We start from the raw sequence: 22,556 nt of genomic DNA, 5'->3' as shown, positions 1-22,556 counted from the left end.
TAGAATAGCCAAGACAGTCCTAGGGAATCTAATTCAATTCTCTCAGGAGGAGTTCCTCTGAGAAGTGTCACTCCAGGTTAGGGACACTGCCGTAGGAGAGATGGGATCAGAAGTAAGAGGAGAAATGCATACTATGGGATCCCAATTGGGACAAGCGTGGATGCTCTATCTAGGGAAGTGTAAAGAAAGAGCTATTGAGCTATGAATAGTTTGGTTTGAGAATACAAAGGGTTTAGGGATTGTTTTGGCCAAAGCATGGAATTTTTGATTATGTAGAAAGTTATGGAATTTTATTGAACAATCTCCCAAATCTGCTTAGAATAAATGAACTACTGAAATTGCTAAGTTCTTCATCATTCTCAGTTTTTTTCTTCATGTGGTTATACTTTGGGAAAAAGTCTAGAGGAATGGAACATTAATCAGATCTTCTGTTTCTTAGGGACTTGTTCTAAGTACAAAGTACACTTTTTTTTGAGGGGCAATTGGGGTTAAGTGACTTGCCTAAGGTCACACAGCTAGCAAGTTTGTCAAGTGTCTCAGGTGACTTGGACTCAGGTCCTCTTGATTCCAGGGCTGGTGCTCTACTCACTGTGCCACCTAGCTGCCCTCAAAGTGTATTTAAATTGTGTGAACCCAATTGACAAATTACACTAAAGCAATTTTGTATTGTTACTAAATTAGGATTTTGTGGGTTTTTTGGTGAGATTCTGAGAGCATTAACATAATTAGGAAACAGAAGAATTACCTTAGGCTGACAGCAGGACCCCAGACAGAAGATGGTCACAAGTTCTACGCTTAGAGAAGACAGGTAAGATACTGACTTCAAAAGCTCTCAGAGAAAAACTTAGGAGAAGTTCAGGCCTTACTTAATCTTGTGCTTGGTGTATGTTCTTCATGTGTCTGTTTTGTAAATGATGAAACTAAGGAATTACTTCAAGAAACAAAAAAGACCTTATACAATTAGGCAAATCTGTAAGAGAATGGCAAATAAGTGTCTGTATTGCCTGTGCTATATGCTATTTGTGCTAAACCAAAGCTAACAGGTGTTTTATCTATTCCTTTTCTTTTGGCATGGTCAACCAAAAGAAACAGGTTCTTAAAAACAAACAAACAAATAAAAAAAATCTCCATGTTGGAGATTGCTGAGATGAAAGACAGATGCAGGAATTAATGGAAAACTAAGATACGGAAAATTGATTGGAAACCAAATATGTAAAAAAGGAATAATCAAATTTCTTTCATTTCTAAATTATAATCTGGATATCTTTATATTTTGATGAGCTTATGGGGTATTACCCAACTCTGTAGAGCTTAATTAATGAAATCAAAACTTTCACAGATTAATTATTCCTACGTTCCCACAGGTTCCTCTCTACAGGGCTGGACAGCGCCGGGGTTTCATTGATTCCAATTGCAGTATGGCCGTGAGAAAGCGGGACACAGAGACAGCTGGCATTTATGCGGCAGAAGGGGCCTTGGACTCAGCTTCCCAGGCCCTCCTTGCAGCGCTTGGTGCTCTTTTAATGAGATGAGCTAAAAGAACCCAACGTCCTCCCGGGCCTCGCGGCTCGGCACGTGGCCTCCAGGTCCGGGTGGCAGTGCCTCACGTGCGGACTCCATTTCCCACAATGCCTGCGCCGTGACGTCACCTTCGCCCCAGCACTTCCTGTGGCTGCGGCAGAACCCCAGGGCATGCCGGGAATCTCAAGGTGCGCAGGCGCAACTTTCCCCAGGAACTCAGGTTTTTTTTTGCCCTTTGTTCTTGGGTCCCTGCTGGTTGAATGTGGGCAGGGCAGGGAGGTGTTGGAGGGAGTCATTGCGCAGGCGTGGCCCCACCCAGCGCTTTTTAGGGCGCCTTCTCTCTTCCCCTCCCCCCCCTTGCCCCCACCCAAGAGCGAAGACTGGGGCTGACCCTGCCAGGTTAGCGAACATGGGAGTGTCCGTGCAAGCATGTGCGTGTGTGCAAGCTTCTGAGTGTGGGATTGAGTGTGCAAGACAGGGAGGGTCTGGGACCAGTGCGATGTGGGAGGGGCGGGGCTGGTGGTGAGTGTGTGTGCAGTGGGAGGGTGTCTGAGTGTTTGCACGTTTGGCCAAGAGTGTGATTGCACGTGCAAGTGTGTGTGACAGGGAAGGAATTGGGGGCCAGGGAGTGTGTGCACGCTGCCAAGATCGGGGAGGGGCTGGGGCGGCTGTGTTTGCCCAGACTAATTGTAAGGGAAAGTATGTGGGTTTGATGGGGGAGCGGCTGGTGAGTTTAAGCTGGGCCAAGCACCCCTAGGGGGCAGAGGGAGGGGCGGGGCTCCCTCCTCCCCACCCTCTTCCCCAAGCCCCCTCCCTCTGCTAAAGAAACCAAATCACACCACCCCTATCCCTTGGCTTCTTCCCTTTAACAGGGGGAGGCGGGGCAGCCCCAGCCCCGCATCCAGTTGTCAGGGGAAGTCACCGGGCCCTGGAGTCACAGGTGTGTCCTGGCTCTGTGACCTCGCTTGCCTCAGTTTCCTCATCAGTAAAGTGGGGGTGACAGTAGCCCCTCCCTCTCCCGCCCAGTGTGGTTGGGAGCATCCAGTGAGATCACGAAGCTCTTAGCACAGTGCTTGCATACAGTAGGTGCTGTATAGATGTTAGCTCTTACTGTAAATAACCCCCTCATTTCCCTGGAGGAAGTGACGGCATCCGAAGGAGTGGGGGTCCTGGAGGGACCCCCCTGAGGAAGGAGGGGGTGAGGGAATAGCTGGAGAGCTCCTGGGGAGGGGTCAGGAGGGAAGCCCTCTCCCCCCAGGGTGCTGGTCGCTGTCTTGGCATCCGGTCCTTCCTGGCCAGCTCTGCCCGGGATCTGGCCCTCCTCAGACCACCCAGCCCTTCTGTCCCTGGCCTCCTTGGGCCTCAGGCAGCATTGCTCTGTCCCTTATTCAGGAGGACAGCTGGCATTTCTGTGGCCCTTTGGGTGCACCTCGGACTTTACAAATCTCATGTCCCTGATTCCTTACAGCAGCCCTGTGAGGGAGGTGCCCATTTTACAGAAGGGGAAACTGAGGCAGCCAGAGATGAAGTGACTTGGCCAGAGTCACACAGCCAGCTGGTATCTGAGGTCTGATTGGACCTCGGGTCTTCCTGCTTCCATCCATGTTCTCCTTCCAGGGATTCAGATGAAGGCCCTGTGATCTTGAACCCAGTCCTGCTGGGGCCCCAGGAGCTGGCCCACAGGGAATGTGCATGAAGCCTTAGGGAAGGAATGTTAAATTAGCAAAGCTGGTCACATGCTTGGGGTCCTAGAAGGGCCTTCCTGCCACCCCAGCTGAGGCCCAGGCAGTGATGGTGACCTGATTCCAGTGACAGCTGTAATAAGTGGCAGGGACAGGATCTGAAGCCAGGACTCAGCAGTCTAAGGCCAGTGGGCAGTGGGTTTGCTTCCCATTGCTCCATGCTGGCTCCCACACATGCAATGCTTGTGTGTCAGCAGATGTGCATGTGTGTGTGTTAGGATGCTAACTGTCTCATAAAGTCACTAAATTTTAACTAGAAGGGACACTAGAGGTCATCTGGTTCAACTGCATTGTTTTACAGAAGAGGAAACAGGACCAAGAAGAAACAGACATATGAGAAAGGCAGAATTGGACTCTGAATCCCAGGTCCTCCTACACAGGGTAGGACGGGGGCTCCTGGAGCCCTGTGGCTGAGTCAGCCCCTTCACTGACCACAGCAGCTCTACCAGGGCCTTTGCTGGGAGCATCAGAGGGCGTTCTGCTGGGAAGGCAGAATCTGGAACCCTGTGTGGAGGTCTCAGCTAAAGGGGCCCTTGTCTTTGAGCCCCAGGCACTATCTCTGAGAAGGATCGATCCCTGCTGATCTCTTTGACCCAAGTGTCCAAGGACAGATGCCCCTCCTGAACCCACGTCAGGCCCGAAGAGACACAGTGGGGGTGCCTACGGAGGCCTTGGCCCGAATGTTTGGGAAGAGAGGTGAGCATCACGGAAGGCTTATGAGGGACGGGGGTTGTTAATAGGATCCGAGAGCTAGAAAGGACCCCCAAAGGCTGCTAGTCATTTTTTTTTTTTGCATGGGGGAAGACAGGGCAATTGGGATTAAGTGACTTGCCCAAGGTCACACAGCTAGTAAATGTGTCAAGTGTCCGAGGCTGGATTTGAACTCAGGTATTCCTGATTCCAGGGCTGTTGCTGTACTCACTACGCCACCTAGCTGCCCCACCAGCCCTTTCATTTTAAAGATGAGGAAAATGAGATGCCAGGATGTGAAGGGATTTGGTCATGGTCATCCTGTTTGGAAGGTGCAAAGACAGGATTTGAACCAAGCACCTCTGACTCCAGAGTCCGTGTTCTTTCTACTGTACTACCTGAGAATACCCATTCTAACACTGGAACTCTCCATGTGCTATTCCTTTTCTCTCTTTAAATTATGTTCCCCCTTTTTATAAATATTGCTGACACTGCCCAATGATACTTAACCTTCCTTCCTCTGTCCCCTGCCCTTGTGACAAACAGATTTTGGGTGGACTTTCTTGAGATGGTTGCTTGATTCTCTCCATCTCCATCCAGCAACATGCAGATGACCGAGAGCAAGAGGGAGCCCAGCTGAGGCTTGGCCAGTCTAGGTCAGGGGTAGGTGAAGGGGGCCCTGACTCAAGAGAAGAGGAATGTAGTGTTGAATTGATTCACCAAGGGTTCAAGATGGGGAAAAGAGGGGAGAGAGAAGCCTTGAGAGATAACCTGAGGGCTTGTTGGAGGTCACAGCGTGGGCAGACCACAGACCAGGGAGGGCTGGGATGACAATAGGTTTTAGTCAGGTGAGGGGATGGGGGCCTCAGAAGTGTGTGCATTGGTGGACTGGAGGAGGAGGAGGTCATGGGAGCTTGGGGGATTTGAGGGAGGATCAGTAGAAATGCTGATGTCCCCTAGTAGGGGCAGGTATTGGGGAGGAGAGAAAGCCTGCCCTGTGAACCAGGTGCCGAACTCCCTGAAGAACAAAGTTGGTGGGGGGGACGGCTGTCCTGGAGGTCAATCATTTATCTAATCCTTCGTTTTTTTCCCTCAGATTTCTTTTTTTTAACATTCTTTTTTAAAATTTTGAGTTCCAAATTCTCTCCCTCCTGCTTCTCCCCCACCTGTTAAGAAGGCAAGCAATTCTCATACATGTGAAGTCATGTAAAACGCTTTCTGTATTAACCATGTCGCAAAAACACCAACCCAAGAAAAGTCAAGAAACTAAAAAAGTCAGGCCTTTAGTCAGCACTCAGAGTTCATCAGTTCTAACCCTGGAATGAGAGAACGTTTGTCATCATAGGTCCTTTGGAATTGCCTTAGATCGCTTTTGTAGTCAGAGTGGCTAGGGCTTTCACGTGTAGTCATCCTTACAATATTGCTGCTGCTATGTGTAATGTTCTCCTGGTTCTGCTCCCTTCACCTTGCATCAGTCGTACAAGTCTTCCCAGGCTTTTCTGAAGTCATCCCCTTTGTCATTTCTGACCACAGCTTGTTCAGCCATTCCCCAGTTGATGGGCATCCCCTCCATTTCCAGGTCTTGGACACCACAAAAAGAGCTGCTATAGATATTTTTGGCCCAATAGATTCTTTTGCCTTTTCTTTGCTTATCCCTGATCTCTTCAAGTGAAATCCCACCGTAGGGTCTCTGTTTCCTCCAGCCACTAAACCGCACTCAGGTCCATCTGGACTGTTCTCTTTAATATTGGAATAATAGCTACAGATATTACATGTACTGTATATTCTATATAATATATATTATAATATAATGTGTAAATGACTTTCATATGCCTTACCCATATCATCCCGTAGGTGTGGGTGCGGGTGGGTATTACATCTTTACAAATGCCCTGTGACTAGTTAGTGGAGTGACCACTTCTCTGCAGAGGTGGGGAAGCAGAAGCTTGGGAAACTGCATATAATGCCAGACTTTGGATAAGCTGATGAGTTTTGAAGTTTGCTTTACTTTCTTCCTCTTGTTTTATTTTTAATAGAAGGGATGGTTCCCTGGGGGAGATAAAGTGGGAAATGTAGGTGACATCAATACCAAAAAATATCAAGACAAATTTTTTCGAAGAGTCATGGTGATGTAGGGTTTTCCCTGGGGAGGGGAGCACTTGGGAGTCCCAGGGGGGCCCATCCTCCAGCCCAGTGTTCTTCCTTCTTTGCTCTCAGGATTGTAGTTGGGTGGCTCTGCCTGTCTTGGGATGGTGAGCAGGGACCAGTGAAGTCTTCCTGGTGAGCCTTCTCCTCCAGAAACTCTAGCCTTGGTACCCTGGGTTGGTGTAGGAGAGGTGTCCCATCCCCAGCTGGGCCTGGCACTCAGCTCTCCCTATGGCCCCCCTAGCTCATTCCCCCAGGTGGCGCTGCCACTACATATTTTTGCCCAAGCCCCACCTGCCATTTTGTCAAAGTCAGAAACTCTCCATGACCAGTCACTGGGGGCTCACAACTCATAGATAGCTTGAAGTCTTGGAGATTTCCCTTGGGCACTGTGCTGTGCTCAAGAAGCAATATCTTGGTGACAGGACCTGTACCCGGGGCTTCCTGACTGCAAGGCCAGCTACCTCTCTACCAGGTGGCTCCTTACCTCTCTGGAGGGGAATGCTAGGGGCCTCTGAAACCCTCTGGGACCACAAGGGCATTTGGGCTGTCAGGTGTTTAAGGCCAGAACCCATCTGTCATGCCGCAAGGCAGCACACATATTCCTCAGCCCTGTTTTTGTCTTGTGCTCTGCCCATGGGCATTTAACCAGCTTCTCTGAATAGAACCCACCCTGGGGAGCTTGGCATCTACAGACCCATCTTGGTCTCTCTCATGGCTTCTCTTCCTTCTGCAGCTCAGCATTCTCAGGACTCTGCCCTTCCCCAGAAAAGGACCCTGAAGGAAGAGGAGACAGAGCACAAAGCAATGGCTTCTGGCGTCCTGACCAGTGGCGGGTCACAGGTAAGTTGGCTTTGACTCTGTCCCAAAATGCTGTCTCATTTCTCAAGATGTGGGTACCACTGTCACTTGCTGCACCCTGGCCCAGCCAAGTCCCATCCAGGGGCCTGAACCTCAGCCGTCTTTCCCCAAAAGACTCTTGACTATCTCGGTGTGTGATGGAGAGCCCATAGTCATTGGAGCTGGAAGGAGTTTCTCACTTTCTCTTGTGTCTTAGACGCCCTCGGCAGGCGGTCTGGTAAAGCCCATGGACTGTTTCTCGGAGTGCTTTTACATGCAAAAACTGAAACACAGATTAATAGTAAACGCTCCTAATTAGCATTTCTGCGGTGCTTGGAACTTCGCAGTGATTGTCTAACTTTATCCTTGTAACCACTCTGGAAGGAAGGTGCTATGATGATCCCCATTTTACAGGTGAGGAACTGAGGCAGAGGTTAAGTGACCTGTGCATGGTCACGCAGCTAGTAAGTGTCCAAGGCTGGATTTGAACTCAGATCTCCCTGATTCCAGGCCACTGCTCCACCTAGCTGCCTTTAAAAGAAAACCAATCATATTTAGATATAGTTGTCAAATATACATATTTTTTTAATTCACAGACCCCAGGTTAGGAACCCCTAATGTAACACCCTAGTTTCAGGAAGCTGAAAGCCAGATAGATGAAGTGTCCAGGCCTCAGACCTTTTCAGGAAAAACAGGCCTCAAACTCATGGCGGAGGGTGCTAAGATATTGCTACCACCACCCCCTCCCCCCCCAGCAGCAATGAGCCACTTCCTGTCTTTAAAAAGACAGTTTTATTGTGTGATGTTATCTGATGCTCTCCTGGTCCCTTGGTCACCTGGTGTTTTCTTTAAGAAATCAATCTTGACCACATGATGATCTAAGCCAGTTCCAAAGGACTCACGACAAAAAGTGCTATCCACCTCCAGAGAAGGAACTGAAGGAGTCTGAATGCAGATTGAAGAAGACTTTTTAAACCTTCTTTATTTTTCTTTTCTTTTTGTCTCTGTTTTCTTTTGTAACATGGCTAACAGGGAAATATTTTATACAGCTGCACATGTATAATAGGGGAGAAAGGGAGGGAGAGAATTTGGAACTCAAAATTTAAAAAAAAAAGTTAAAAGTTAAAATTTTTTGCTTACATGTAATTGAGAAAAAATAAATTAAAAATTAAATGTAAAAAAAAAGAAAAGACTGTAAGCCCCTTGAAGGCAGAGGCTGTTATTGTCTTTTTATTCCCAGGACCTAGAGGAATGCCTAGGACAGAGTAAGTATTTTAATAGCTGGTTGTTGTCCTTCGTTCTCGAAGAGGACCAAAACGACATCACTGTGCTACGGTCAATTTTCAGTATATGAGCTCAGAATGCTCTACCTCAGGTCGGGCACAAATAGTCCAAGGTATTTTAATAAATGTTGATTGAGAAAAAAAATTAGTCTTGTTACCGAAGATGGTGATCTCCTAGGTTTCTAGCTGGTTCCACGCCCTTCCTTTTACAGATCAGCAAACCAAGGCTCTGAGGTAAAGGGACTCCCACATCTCATGGCTCTAGGCCCAGCATCCTACCCACAAGGCCATGGAGAGGCGGCAAGTCTTTGGCCTTGCTGGGTTTCCCAGTGGCCACCATGGCAGTGAAGTCACTGAGTGTCAGAGGGTCTTTGGAGTCTTGTCAGAGCTGCCCTACATCCCTTCATCTGCTGCGGGGTGGGGGTGGGGGGTGAGGGCGCAGTTTGAACCTAAGCTCAGTCATCTCCCTGCGGGTCTTTAAGAGGCAGCTAGGTGGGACACTGGGTAGAACTCTGGGTCAGGAAGCCCTGGGTCCAATCCTGCCTGAGATATTTACCAGCTGTGGTCCTGGACAATTCATTTTACCACTGCCTGCCTCAGTTTCTTCATCTGTAAAATGAGGATGATGATAGCCCCTACCTCCCAGGGTGGGTGTGAGGATTAAATAATATTTATGAAGCTTATTTGCAACCCTAGAGCACTATATAAATGCTAGTTATCGTTGGTGTTATAATTATTATACAATTATTACCATGAGCCCTGCCTGTGTGGGAGCGAGTATTGCTTCCTCTTGTCTTTGGTTACTTGATAAAAACCAGCCTCTCTCTATGCAGTGGGAAGTTGTGAGTGACCTTTCCTTGTGCTACATTTCCCTTGGGCCTCTGTTTTCATTTATAGCAAGAATGTCAGGTCAATGTGATTCAGTTATGGTCTATCTTTGAATTGCCTCCATTTTTAATGGTTTTTGTTGAAGCAATCAAGATAAGAGTTTGTCATTAAGAAATTATAAAGAAATTCCTAATTTTCCCCCCCCAAGGGACAGTGAAAAGAGAGTTAACTAAAAAGGCCTGCATTTAAATCAAATTAGGTGGCTAGGATGTGCTGCCTCACAGACCTGTGTGACCTTGGGCCACTCAACTTCTCCCAGAGCCTGTTTCCTTACCAGTAAAATGAGGCAGTTTGACTGGATGGTTTCTGAGGTTCCCTGCAGCTCTGGATGTATATTCCTATGGAATGACTTTAGATTAGTCCTGGAGAGAGAGTTTTATGTCTTATCTAATCGAAAATTTGCCTTGGGAGTATGATTTGGTTTTATTGGCATTCTGAATGCTGAACACTGTGAGAAACCACTTCCCAGCTTCCTCTCTGCCTCCATGGCTGTGTGAGGGGTAATGGGCCTTGGATGAGCAGGAATCTGTCTGGTGTTTCAGGAACTGGTGACATTCAAGGATGTGGCTATTGACTTCACCTGGGAGGAGTGGGAGCTACTGGACCCTGGTCAGAAGGCCCTGTACAGAGATGTAATGCTGGAGAACTATAGAAACTTGGTCTCCTTGGGTAAGGAAAGCTTCTTCCTTTAATAAACATAGATTTTTATCAATACCCTTTGCTTTTATATTATCTAGATTCTCCTCTGCATCCTGCTTCTTTCCCCCTTTCCAGATAGCTATCCCTTATAACAGGGCTATCCAACTTTAGGTTTTTATTGAAACAATAGACAACATATTTTGATTTGCAATTTTAGTGAGAGCTCTGCGGTAGCTCGGCTTCATTTCCTAAAGCATTTATGTAAATCTCTATGCTTATAGGTGGCATGTGGCCGAATTTTGGACAGTCCTGCCTTATAAAGAATTTTTAAAAAGAAAAAGAAGTGGGGCAGCTAGGTGATGCAGTGGATAGTACACCAGCCCTGGAGTCAGGAGGACTTGGGTTCAAATGTGGACTCAGACAAATGACACTGAGTAACTGTGTGACTCTGAGCAAGTCATTTAACCCTGATTGCCTCACAGAAAAAGAAAAAGGGGGAAAAAATTTGACAAAATTGATTACACCTTCAAAAAAATAGGATTTTATATGTAGTGTCCCACACCTATGGATCCCAGCTTCTGCAAAGGCCTGGGAGGAGGACGTGTCTTTTTATGCTTCTTTGAGGCCAAGTTGGTTTGTTACATTTTTGCAACATTTTGTTTTGTTTATTTTGTCTTAGTCTTTCTCTCCAGTTACATTGTTATCATTGTATAGATTGTTTTCTTGGCTCTGGATCAGTTCATGGAAATCTTCCCATGCTTCTTTGTATTTACTATGATTGTCATTTCTTACAGCGCAGCAACTTTCTGTTACATTATGTACCACCGTTGGTTTAGGAGTCTCCAGGGCAGCCTTGTTCTCTGATTTAGAATCTGCCCCTTACGATTGTAGTGCCTCCTGTGAGGTGTCAAACATCATAGACTAGCCATGGGGTGGCAAGCAAGGACCAGATATTCGTGATGCTTCAGGAGTAAGAGGCAGACCATTGTTTTCCACTGTTTCCAGATGACAGGTCTTGACATTGTACGATTAGTACTTGTCACAACTAGGCCCTCGTGGGGCCTTCCCCGAGGCTTTACATTTCCCATCCTCTGTTCCTCATGACATTCCTACTATCCCAGCATCTCAGTGCGCATGCCTGAAAACGAAGCTTCCAGTGAGTTCCACAGGTTTTATCAAGCATATGGATACAGGGAGAGCCCACATTTAGGCAAGGATGAGTTCTGATGAGTCTTTGGACTCACAGTATATCTGGGGGATACAACACTGACCCCAATTTTTTGTCATTTTGATTCTTCTAACATGGTGATGTTCTTTGATGGGAATTCACAAACCACTTGTAAAATATTACACAATAAGGGTGCCTTGGAGAGGTGCAGGGTGCTTTCTGTCATCTGAGGTATGGAAGGTTATTACCATCACATGATTTATGAAGGCTTCTGGGAACAGTAGCATTTGAGTTGAGCATCAAAGCTTGGGAAATATTGGGCAAGTTGGAGCTGTGAAGACATGGAGGAACCAAATTGTGGAACTTGGACTAGGGATACAGGCAGTGAGCATCATCTAAAGTTCAGAGTGCATGGAGGGGAGTTTGAAATAAGATTAAAACATAAGTTGGTGCCAGAAATCTAGAGGACACTGAATTCCAGGCTGAGGAATTTGAATTATGCTCAGTAGCAAATATGGAGTCATCCAGAGATTTTGAGTAGAGAAATTATGTGTCCAGTCCCATGCACAAGGAAAATGAGTCTGACATTGGTGCAGAGTCTAAACTGGAGGAGTGAGAAAGTGATAGGCAGGATGACCTGCCGGGATATTGTTATCATAGCCAAGGTGGGCTGTAATGAGGGCCTCTATGAAGAAAGTGGCCATGGAAATAGAGGAGTGAATGGGACAGATGGCAATTTGGTTCTGGAGAGGACTTGGAAGCTGAGTCGTAGAAGAGGGAAAAGTCAAAAGTAATATCAGAGTTTCAAATGTGAGACACTGAGTGAACCACAGGGCTATTGAGTGAAACAAAGTCAGAAAGAGAAACAGCTGTGGGAGAGGGACCATCGTTTAATGAATCAATAAGCACTTATTAAGTATGTGCTGGGCACTGTCCTAAGTACTGGCTCTGGACATGATGCTTTTGAAGTGGCAGCACACTGGGGAGAGATCTTGTAGGAAACTGGAGATATGTGTACAGAGCTTGGGACATGGAGAGAGTGTGTGGACATGTGAAGAGAGGTGACCGTCGATGCCATAAGAGGGACTGAAGTTACTTAAGGGAGTGGGGGAAGGCAGCTCAGGGCAGAATCCTTAGGAAAGGTTCTCACCTGCCGGGCCCTGATTGCAATCCCATCCTTTGCCTGCCTGGCTGTCATTTAGAGTCCCTTTGTATCATTATTACCAAGTCTACCTTCCCTGGGGGAAGAAGAGAGGAGAACTCCCTTTGGAGAAAGCTCTGTGTTCCCAGAATTTTCTTACTTCTTCCTCATGAGCAGGACATCCTGTTTCCAAACCAAATGTGATCTTCCAATTAGAACAAAGTGAAACACCCTGGATGCTGGAGAGAGAAGCAGCAAGAAGCATTTTTCCAGGTGAGGGGATAAATTTAAGGTAGGTGGGAGCCAATGCAAGCAACAGGTCACAGGGTGAGTGGGGCATGAAATCTCTAAAACCTCTCCTCAAACACGCAGTGCAGAATTAAAATGTGATATGTTATGTACATACATATTTATTCATGTATTGGGAATATTTATTTTTTACATATGTTTGTATATATATTATATATGCATGTACATATAAAAATCATCTATAATTAAGTGAAGCAAATCCCCACATTGAGAATATACATAGCAATATTTATATATAATGATACACAAAGATAATGTACATATATAAAATATATGCATATGTTATATATAATATACACACGTGTGTGTGTGTGTGTGTGTGCGTGTGCATGTGTATGTGTGCAGGTACAAGTGTAAAATATTCCCAGTGTGGGGTTTATTTTATTGAGCTATACATGGTTTTTGTAATGGGTATTTTTAAAATGTATTTTCTCAATGTGTATGGGGGAGGGAGGGCAGGGGTTAGAAAAAAAGATAGGAAGGAGAGGATTCCTTTGAAAAAATAAATTTAAATTAAAAAGAGACCTCTTCTTCAGTTAAGTAGCATTTCTGAGGTGCTGATTGTGTGACCCCAGCCACGTTGAGAAGGTCTGAGGCTGTGACATAAGTCCTTTCATAGACCGTTGACTTTTGTTTCCAGTGCTTTCCCTCTGGTGTCTGGTATCCTGTCTATAGCTTGTGTGGATCATGTTAGGTCTCCCTTTATCCTGTGAGTTCTGTAAGGGCAGAGACTATCTTTGCCTTGCCTGGCAACTCTAGCACTCAGCACAGCGCCTGACCCATAGTATGTGCTTAATAGATGTTTGTTGACTGACTTATTCTTTGCCTGGATCACTAACTTTCCTGGCTTTTTCCCAGTATACTTCCCTCTCATCTCTGAGATACTCTCGTGCTTCCTTATTTGTAAAGCTTCCCCTTGTGCTCAGTAATTCCCCCCACACCTCCCACCTCCCTCCCTTAAAGGACACTGTTGCCAGGATCATTTCCTGTTGGTCTCACTGGTCTTACATTCTTGTTCCTTTTCTTCCACCTGCTGGGATCCCTAGTCTGCCCTGTACTTAAAATGAACAAGTGAAATCCTTCTGTCTCCTCTCAGCTCCTTTCAATTTTGCCTTGCTTTCACTTCGTGAAATCTTCCAGTGAAGCAGCTTTATCTAGTTTCTTCATGCCCTTGGTTCCATTCTGTTCTCTTAAGTGCCATGATCTGATTTCTACTCCCAACTAGTCTATAGAAAATACTCTTTCAAGATAAGTCATTTTACCTAAATTACCTTCAGAGGAGGAAGCCAGTGGCTTAGTGGATTGAGTGCTAGGCCTGAAGTCAAGAAGACCTGAGTTCAAATCCAGCCTCAGACACTTCCTAGCTGTGTGACCCTTGGCAAATAACTTCTTCCCTTCACAAAATGGATGTACTAGTTCCATTGGAGAAGTAAATGGCAAACCACTCCAGTATCTCTGCCAAGAAAAGCCCCAATGAGGTCATGAAGGGTTGGACATGACTGAGCAACACACCTAAATTTGAGGGATTCTTGTATTCTCATCAACCTCCGGTTTATATAATGGTATTAAGCAGCCCTTTATCCATCTTTCTCAATATGCCTGTGTAAAGCATTTGAACTAGGCAAGGCCCTGCTGGGCTCTGAAGATACAGAAACAAAAACAGGAGATGAGTTTCTATCCTCCTTGAAGGCTTGACTCATAAAAAAATAATAATTAAAGATGAGATAAATTGAGGAGGAAAAAACAAAGTCAAGGACCCCAGCACCTTCAAGACTGTTGGTGTTTCTGATAGGCCAAAGTCAGAGGATGTGACCACTAGGCTTGGGTGCTGCAAAGCTACAGAGGCTAGAGATCTGTGCCGAGTTCAGAAAACCACTAGGAGCCAGAGGTAGATTGTGAAGGACTTGGAAGTTTTGGGAAATCAAAGTTAAGGTCCCTGGCTTAGAGTTGGCAGATTCCATTCTCTTCCCTTTTTGGGTAGCCATGACATGGGTCTTTATCCAGTCTTGCAGGACCTTTCCTCATCTGCACATTGTTCAATGATCATGAACACAGTACTTTAGACCTGGAAGTGCTATGTGAAGAATAACATTTATATAGTACATTAAGGTTTGTAAAGTGCCTTATATCTGTTCTCTGAGGCAGCTAGGTGGCAATTGAAATTTGGGAGTCAGGAAGTTCTGCGTTTAAATCTAGCCTCAGAGAATTACTAGCTGCATAATGCTAGTTAAGTTATTTCACCTGTCTGCCTCAGTTTCCTTACCTGTAAAATCTATAAAATGAAGGTGATACTATCTCCAACCTCCCAGGATTCTGTCACTGATCACTTGCCAAATTTCAACCTCAGATTACTCCCACAATCCACAATCCCCTACTCATGTGCTGCTTCATGCAACTGGAGAAAGTCACAAAACTAGGGTGATTGGGTTCACTACAGATGCAGGTTAGATCATCTTGACTGCATCCTTCCTGCAGCAAGGCAATCTTTTGATACTTCCCTAATGGGTTGACACTCCCACTCAGCATGATGATTCCAAACTTTTCCATTCTTCCTCAAGGCTCCCATTGCTTCCCTTCCTGCCACCCTGGCAGCTGAAGAGATATTGAGGGCCATTCCACAAAAACTCCCCCTTCTCCCTTCTTCCTCATCTCACATCACCAAGATGCCTCCTGCCTTAATCTCCTCCTTCACCCCTGTCTCACAGTAGGACATGGTCCTCTCTCCAAAGGAAATGCTTTTCCGTGCATCTTGGAACCCATCTTTCCCCACTTCTCCAGGGATTACCCTTTCTCTAATGAACTCCACTTTTCCACTGTAATCTCTCTACACTCTAGCTCCTTCCCTGCTGCCTACAAACACAACCATATCTTCCCCCTCCTTAAATAGCCTTCACTTTCTTGGGCTGGCTATCATCCTATATCTGTCCTCCCCTTCTAAGCCAAATTCCTTGAGAATGCTATAGTCAGTAACACCTCTCCTTGTCTCCTTCTTTCTCTGCAGTCTGGCTTCTGACCTCATCATCCAAGTCAACCTAGCTCAGAGTCAACAGGGACTTCTTCACTGCCAAATTGAGTGGCTTTTTTTTCAGTGCTCATCCTTCTTGATCTTTGTGTAGCCTTTGACATTGCTGAACTTCTCCTCCTGTGCCCTCTCGCTTCTCTGGGTTTTTGGAACACTGTTCTCTTCCATTTCTCCTAACTTCTCTCCTGAGCTCCAGTCTCACATCACTAACTGCCTCTTAGCTATCTTAAACTGGATGTCCTGTAGGTATCTGACACTAAGCACAGAACTCATTCTCTTTCCTCCCAAATTCTCATTCTCCTCCCCACCTTCCTCCTTACTGGGAAGGATACTGCCATATTCCTAGTCACCCAGGAACGCGACCTTGGGGTCATCCTTGTCTATCATTTTACCTTCACCCTTCATATCTAATGCTGTTCCTAGAACTTGATACTCTTATTTTCCAAATCCATGCCTGCCATTCATTTGCTGCCCTCCATGCCTAGAATATTCTTTTCACCTTTGCCTCTTTGTTTTCCTAGCTTTCTTCGACTCAACTCAAATATGACCTTCCATAGGTGGTTTTTCCTTGTCCCTCTCCACTCCCCACTTCTAATACTTTCCCACTATTGGGTATTTCCAATTTATCCTGTAAATATGTGGTATATACATAGTTGCGTCTATGCTGTTTCCTCCATTAGACTGTGAACTCCTTGAGAGCAGGGCTTGTCTTTTGCTTTTTTTCTGTCTCCACATCATTTAGGATCATGTTTGACACATAGTAGGTGCTTAATAAGTACTTACTGACTGACTGTGGAACAAGGGACATTTACATTTTCTTGTTTCTTTCAGGTTGGGAGGCCAGGTATGAGATGGAGGAAACAATTTCAGAGTCTTATTTTGCTATGGAAAAATCATTCCAAGAAACCTGGCATGGTCCCTGGAGTTCTAATTGGGGGGAATCCTGGGAATGTGGTGGCAGGTTTAAGAGGCAGCAGGGGAGCCAGGAGAGAAATTTTAGGCAAGTACCCTTTGTCCACAAGAAAGCTGATGAGCCAAGAGATCAAGAATGTAATAACTTTGGAAGAAGTTTCTGTTCAGACCCAATTCTTATGACACAGCAGAGTGCCAGAAAAAGTCTCCCTAAGTATGATTCACAACAACTTTGCTTTGAACAACATTCTGACCTAATTCAACTTGAAAGGATCACCTCAGAGAAAAAGCCTGGTCAACGTGATGAATGCTGTATTCCCTTAAGTTACCCCTCAGACCTTGTTCAGTGTCATAGAATACTTAATGGAGAGAAACCCTATGCATATTATGAGTTTGGGAAAACTTTCCACCAGAGAGACCTTACCAAAGATCAGAAAATCCTTATTGGTGAGAACCTCCACATATATAATGAATGTGGGAATACCTTCAGTGATAACTTAACTCTTACTCTACATCAGAGAAGTCATACTGGAGAAAAATTCTGTGATTGTAATGCATGTAGGAAATCCTTGAGTAACAACTTATCCCTTCCTTCACATCAGAGAATTCAAATTGGACAGAAATCCTATAAATGTCCTGAATGTGAGAAATCATTCAGTCAGTACACAAGCCTTATTAGACATCAAAGAATTCATACAGGTGAAAAGCCTTATAAATGTAGTGAATGTGGAAAAGCCTTCAGTCAGTGCACAAACCTGATCCGACATCAGAGAGTTCATACTGGAGAAAAATTCTTTAGGTGTCACGAATGTGGGAAGACCTTCAGCAACAGTTCATCTTGTAGTATACACCAGAGAATTCATACTGGAGAGAAACCCTATGGGTGTGGTGATTGTGGACAATCCTTTAGTCAACAGGGAAGCCTTATCCAACATCAAAGAATTCACACTGGAGAGAAGCCCTTTAAATGTAAAAAATGTGGAAAAGCCTTCAGCCAAAATATACACCTTACTCAACATCAGAGACTTCATAGTGGGGAGAAAATTTATAAATGCAATGAATGTGGTAAAGCCTTCAGTAATAGCTCCACACTTATTCTACATAATAGGATTCATACTGGAGAGAAACCTTATGAATGTAATGAATGTGGAAAAACCTTTAGCCAGTATACAACTCTTATTCAACATCAGAGAATTCATACTGGAGAGAAACCCTATAAATGTAATGTGTGTGAAAAAACCTTCAGCCAGAGCACCAGCCTTATTCGTCATCAGAAAATTCATACTGGAGAGAAACTATGCATATGCCATGAATGTGGACAAGCCTTCAGTCAGCAGGGAAGTCTTACTAAACATCAGAGAATTCATACTGGAGAGAGGCCCTATAAATGTAATGAATGTGGAAAAGCTTTCACCCAGAGTATGAACCTTACACGACATCAAAGAATTCACACTGGAGAAAAGTTATATAAATGTAATGAATGTGGAAAAGCTTTCAGTAATGGCTCATCTCTTACTCAGCATGAAAGGATTCATACTGGAGAAAAACCATATAATTGTAGTGAATGTGGTAAGGCCTTCAGCAATAGCTCGTCAGTTACTCAACATGAAAGAATTCATACTGGAGAGAAACCCTATAAATGTAATGAATGTGGGAAAGCCTTCACTCATAGTATGAATCTTACTCGACATCAGAGAACTCATACTGGAGAGAAACCATATCACTGTAATGAGTGTGGGAAATCTTTCAGCCAGAATATGAACCTTACACGACATCAAAGAATCCATACTGGTGAGAAACCCTACAAATGTAATCAATGTGACAGAGCTTTCAACCAAAGCACGTCTCTTGCTGAGCATCAGAAAACACATAGGAAAGAAGCTGGGAAATATAATAAATGTAACAGGGCTTTTAGCTGAAGCCAATACTATCAAGGAATGTGTGGAGGAGTCTTTTATTTTTAGTGGAAAAAAAGCTCATTAATCATCATGAATGTGGAAGTCTTACCAAACAGCAGAGTTTATCTAGTGAGAAGTCCTATAAATGCAGTGGAAGTGAGAAGATCTTCAGTAATGGTTCAGTCCTCAACGGATGTTAGAGCCTGAGAACAGAAAGTCTCTCTGGCCACGGGCAAATTCTCATCCTCACTTTTCCTTTACTGCTTTTGGTGAACCTGTGGTCTCACTGACAGAAACATTCCTTCCATCTCTTTGGATTGCTGCCCATTCATGCCCTCTCATAGTTGGTAATTTTCATTTATGTCATCCCCTAGTGGCCCCAGCCTACCCCACCTAGAGCATCCATCTTCTATGTTGGAGGCCTTCCTCTTGTTCCTTACATTTTGTAAGTTCCTACGGAGTGTCTATCTGTTATCTTTCGCTCTTATCACATGAGTTGCCCTTGCCCCTCCCCCCCCAGTTTCTGGCCATATGTCCCCTTAGTGATATCCTTTATACCATTGCTTGAGCATAGCTCATCACTGAAAATATATTACAACTTATTTAGAACCACCTTCCATTTCCTTTGGGTCATTTACAGCTTTATTTCTTTGGAGATGGTGGTATTCCAGTATGTGTAACACTATGCCACCCTTACAAAAAGAATTCATGTTGGTAAGCCAGGAAACAGCATGGCATCACTGATGTCAGTGCAAGTTTTGTCAAATGCATCTGTCCTGGTGTTTGTCTATTCAGTTCTGAGCCCATGTCATTATCTGCGATTATTGCTTCAGCAATGTGTTCTGATGGAGTAATTCAGTAGAATAACCATTCAGCTGCATGGCTGGACAACAACATTTTCATCCATTTTCTTTCTCTAGTATCAGTTGTTAATCCATGCTCTTCTTTAATAATTATGGATCTTACTGAGAAGGCCCTGCAATTTTCACATTTTCAGTGGGTGGGAGGTGGGGCAGAGGGACGCAATCAGATTACACAATATCATCCACAGATGGGAGTGCCCAGAGGACAGTGCCTTCAAGTCAAGTTAAACCAATAGATGTTTAAGTATTTCCAGGATACGTGGCACTGTGGCCAAGTGCTGGGAAATAGAGAAAATCAAGGAGCTCATATCCTGGTGGAAATCCTTCTATGTGGAAATCTCCTTACATCTATAGGAAATCCCTCATGCAAGTGATCCACCATGACAGTGGCAAACATGCAGATTTTGGCAAGTATCCATCTCTTTGTTTATGCCTTACAACATGATTGGAGGACTTTTAGAAAGTCATCTTTGTGATTGCATTTACCAGAGAATCTGGTATGATCTTAACTATGCATAAGAGCCTCCTTTTGGTGGTGGTGGGGGGTGGGGGAAGAGTTTTTGAGACTCCATTTTTTTTTTTGTAATCAGTGAGTATACGCCATGGGATCTTATATTCTCTGCAACATTCAGTCAGTTAATTGTGTAACTAAGGATATTTATTGTCCGATGTAGAGAACTTTTGTGAAAGCCTGTTTGTTACATTTTAATTGCAAATATCTTCAATATGCATGTAAATCATTACAGTTGTATAAGGATGAGAAAGTAGGCGTGTGGATTTGTAGCTATCGGTGTTGTCTCAAGCCTTTTCTGGGCAGTTGGAGGCTAGCGATCTGGGTTAACTCCATGACCATCCATGTGGTAAGGATGTACCACATGTCCTCGGTTTCCATTTCCTCCCTGCCTTATAGCAAGTTCCTACAGTGGGATTACATTTGGGGCAGAGAATGGATGAACACATTTAGAAGTGTCCTGACCACTCTAGCTAGAAAATTCTGCCTTTTTTCCCTTAAATAGAAAACACTTAGCTGGAAGGGGAGGTCAGTAGGTCACCCAGCTTTATATTTTTGTGACATCAAGGGTTTGACATTTGATTAAACTCACTGTGAACCCCAGAGTCAGGAAAATGAGAGTCCACAGTGGCTACATAGCTGAGGCTATTCTTGCAACTCTCCTGTTCCTGTTTTCTTCCAATAAACTCTACTGGACAAACATGAATGACTTGAGTGATCATTTCTTGCACCTCTACTTTAGACACTAAGATTCTTAAACTGGGTTAACTTAACAAGAAGTCTATTAACTTGTCCATTAAAGGGGAGAGCCAAAATAAGGGTGGCCAACCTCCCCCTCCCCCACCCAGTGTCTGTAAGTTACACCTTTTATATGATTCAAAGATGGAACAAGGAAACAGTAGCTGATTGACAGCAAAGAGGAAGCTTCCAGATAAGACATGTGGATTGCTTGAGATGTATAACAGAAGAAAACTCCTTACATTCCTTGCATCAGTCTTTGGATTTGACTGGGTTTCTGGTCAGTATAACCTAGGTCCTGAGTTAGTCATTAAAAGCACCAGTTTTCTAATCAGCAGATATGGTTTGTCAGCCATACAGAGCTAGGTTCACATCATGCCATCAAGTTTTCCCAGAACATAAAACTTATTAAGTTGGTAGGCTGGCACTGAATTTCTACTAAAGTTGGAAATCGATAAATAAAAGGATATAGTGAAAGATGAAACATGAGACAGGAAGGATGATTGCCTCACTTGGGATTAGAAAAAGTATCAGTCCCTGAAATACTATTGCCAGGGAGCTAACCCGAGTTATCTTTAATCATGCCTTGGTACTGGGCATATCCTCCTATGTAGAAATGGCAGCAGCTGCTTTGGGGCAGTATGGGAAACTGGAGTAGGATGACTTCTCCCACTGGTGTTGGACAAAGTCCACCATGAGAAAGGAGGCATGTGGGTTTGTAGCTGTTGGTGTTGTCTCAAGCCTTTTCTGGGCATTTGGAGGCTAGCAGGTACCCACTATTAAGGACTGATAGAGACACTGGGTCAGATAACAGTAGTGTGCCAGGAGAACTTATCCATATCAGGGATTCTTGGCTTCAGGCCTATGGACAGATTTCAGAGGGTCTCTGAATGTGGATGGGGAAATTGTTTTACATCTTTATTTTCATAATTTCACATTTCCTTCTATCATAAGTGTAGGCAATACATTCTAGGGGAGCAGAGCCAAGATTGCAGCTGGAAAGCAGGGACTTGCGTGAGCTCCCCACCATGGCCCTCCAAAAACCTATAAAAATAGCTCTGAACAAATTCTAGAACTGCAGAACCCACAAAATAGCAGAGGGAAGCAGGGATCCAGCCCAGGACAGCCTGAATAGTTGCTGGATGAGGTCTATTGCGCACGGAGTGGAGGGGAGCAGAGCTCAGTGTGGGAGGCAGCAGGACCAATCAGACCAGGAGCTGGGCAGGACAGGCCCTAGCACCCTGAATCAGTGAGCTGTGGCAGTTACCAGACTTCTCAACCCACAAACACCAAAGACAACAGAGAAGGTTAGTGGGAAAAGCTGCAGGGGACAGAGTTCCCCAGGGGCAGCGGGGGAGGTGCAGCTACAGAACTACAGCTGCAGTTACTTCTGGCCCCAGGCCCACGTGGTGGGAGGAATTAAGTGGCGGATCAGAGCAGGAGTGCAGAGCCTGCTGAAGATTAGCATCAGGTCCAGGTTGGTGGTTCTTGAGGAAGGAGGATTGCTGGTGTGGCAGAGCTGGCTGTAAAAAAAAAAAAAAATAGCTCTGAAATCAATGGCGCATCCCCTCAAGCTTGGAACAAAGTACTCTTTGCTCTACAAGCAGTCACACCCCAACGAAAAACTCAAGGGTCAAGTAAGTTGGCTGGGAGCATGGCCGGGCAGCGAAAACACACCCAAATTCAGTCTCAGACTTTGGAATCCTTCTTTGGTGACAAAGAAGACCAAAACATACAGCCTGAAGAAGTCAACAAAGTGCAAGAGCCTACACCAAAAGCCTCCAAGAAAAACATGAACTGGTCTCAGGCCATGGAAAAGCAAGTTAGAGAAGCAGAGGAAAAATTGGGATGAGAAATGAGAATGATGCAAGAAAACCATGAAAAACAAGTCAATGACTTGCTAAAGGAGACCCAAAAAAATACTGAAAAAAATATTGAAGAAAACAACACTTTAAAAAATAGACTAACTCAAATGGCAAAAAAGCTCCAAAAAGCCAATGAGGAGAAGGATGCCTTGAAAGGCAGAATTAGCCAAATGGAAAAGGAGGTCCAAAAGACCACTGAAGAAAATACTACCATAAAAATTAGATTGGAGCAAGTGGAAGCTAGTGACTTTATGAGAAATCAAGATATTATAAAACAGAACCAAAGGAATGAAAAAATGGAAGACAATGTAAAATACCTCATTGGAAAAACCACTGACCTAGAAAATAGATTCAGGAGAGATAATTTAAAAATTATTGGAC

At 44.7% G+C, this 22,556-nt stretch overlaps 1 protein-coding gene across 1 annotated transcript; it reads left to right on the top strand.

Annotated features, from left to right (window-relative positions):
• The first annotated feature begins 6,843 nt into the window (after nt 1–6,843).
• LOC118839192 (zinc finger protein 2-like) lies at nt 6,844–20,278 on the top strand. Its single transcript, XM_036746646.1, has 4 exons — nt 6,844–6,941; nt 9,652–9,778; nt 12,235–12,330; nt 16,220–20,278. Exons 1-4 carry the CDS (start codon nt 6,906–6,908, stop codon nt 18,217–18,219), a joined length of 2,259 nt encoding a protein of 752 aa, XP_036602541.1. The 5' UTR covers nt 6,844–6,905; the 3' UTR covers nt 18,220–20,278.
• Nucleotides 20,279–22,556: the final 2,278 nt, after the last annotated feature.

The sequence above is a fragment of the Trichosurus vulpecula genome, chromosome 2, assembly GCF_011100635.1.
Source record: "Trichosurus vulpecula isolate mTriVul1 chromosome 2, mTriVul1.pri, whole genome shotgun sequence".
NCBI classification, from domain to species: Eukaryota; Metazoa; Chordata; class Mammalia; order Diprotodontia; family Phalangeridae; genus Trichosurus; species Trichosurus vulpecula.
The sequence above is the reverse complement of the archived record's forward strand: the minus strand, read 5'-3'. Positions and strand labels throughout refer to the sequence as shown.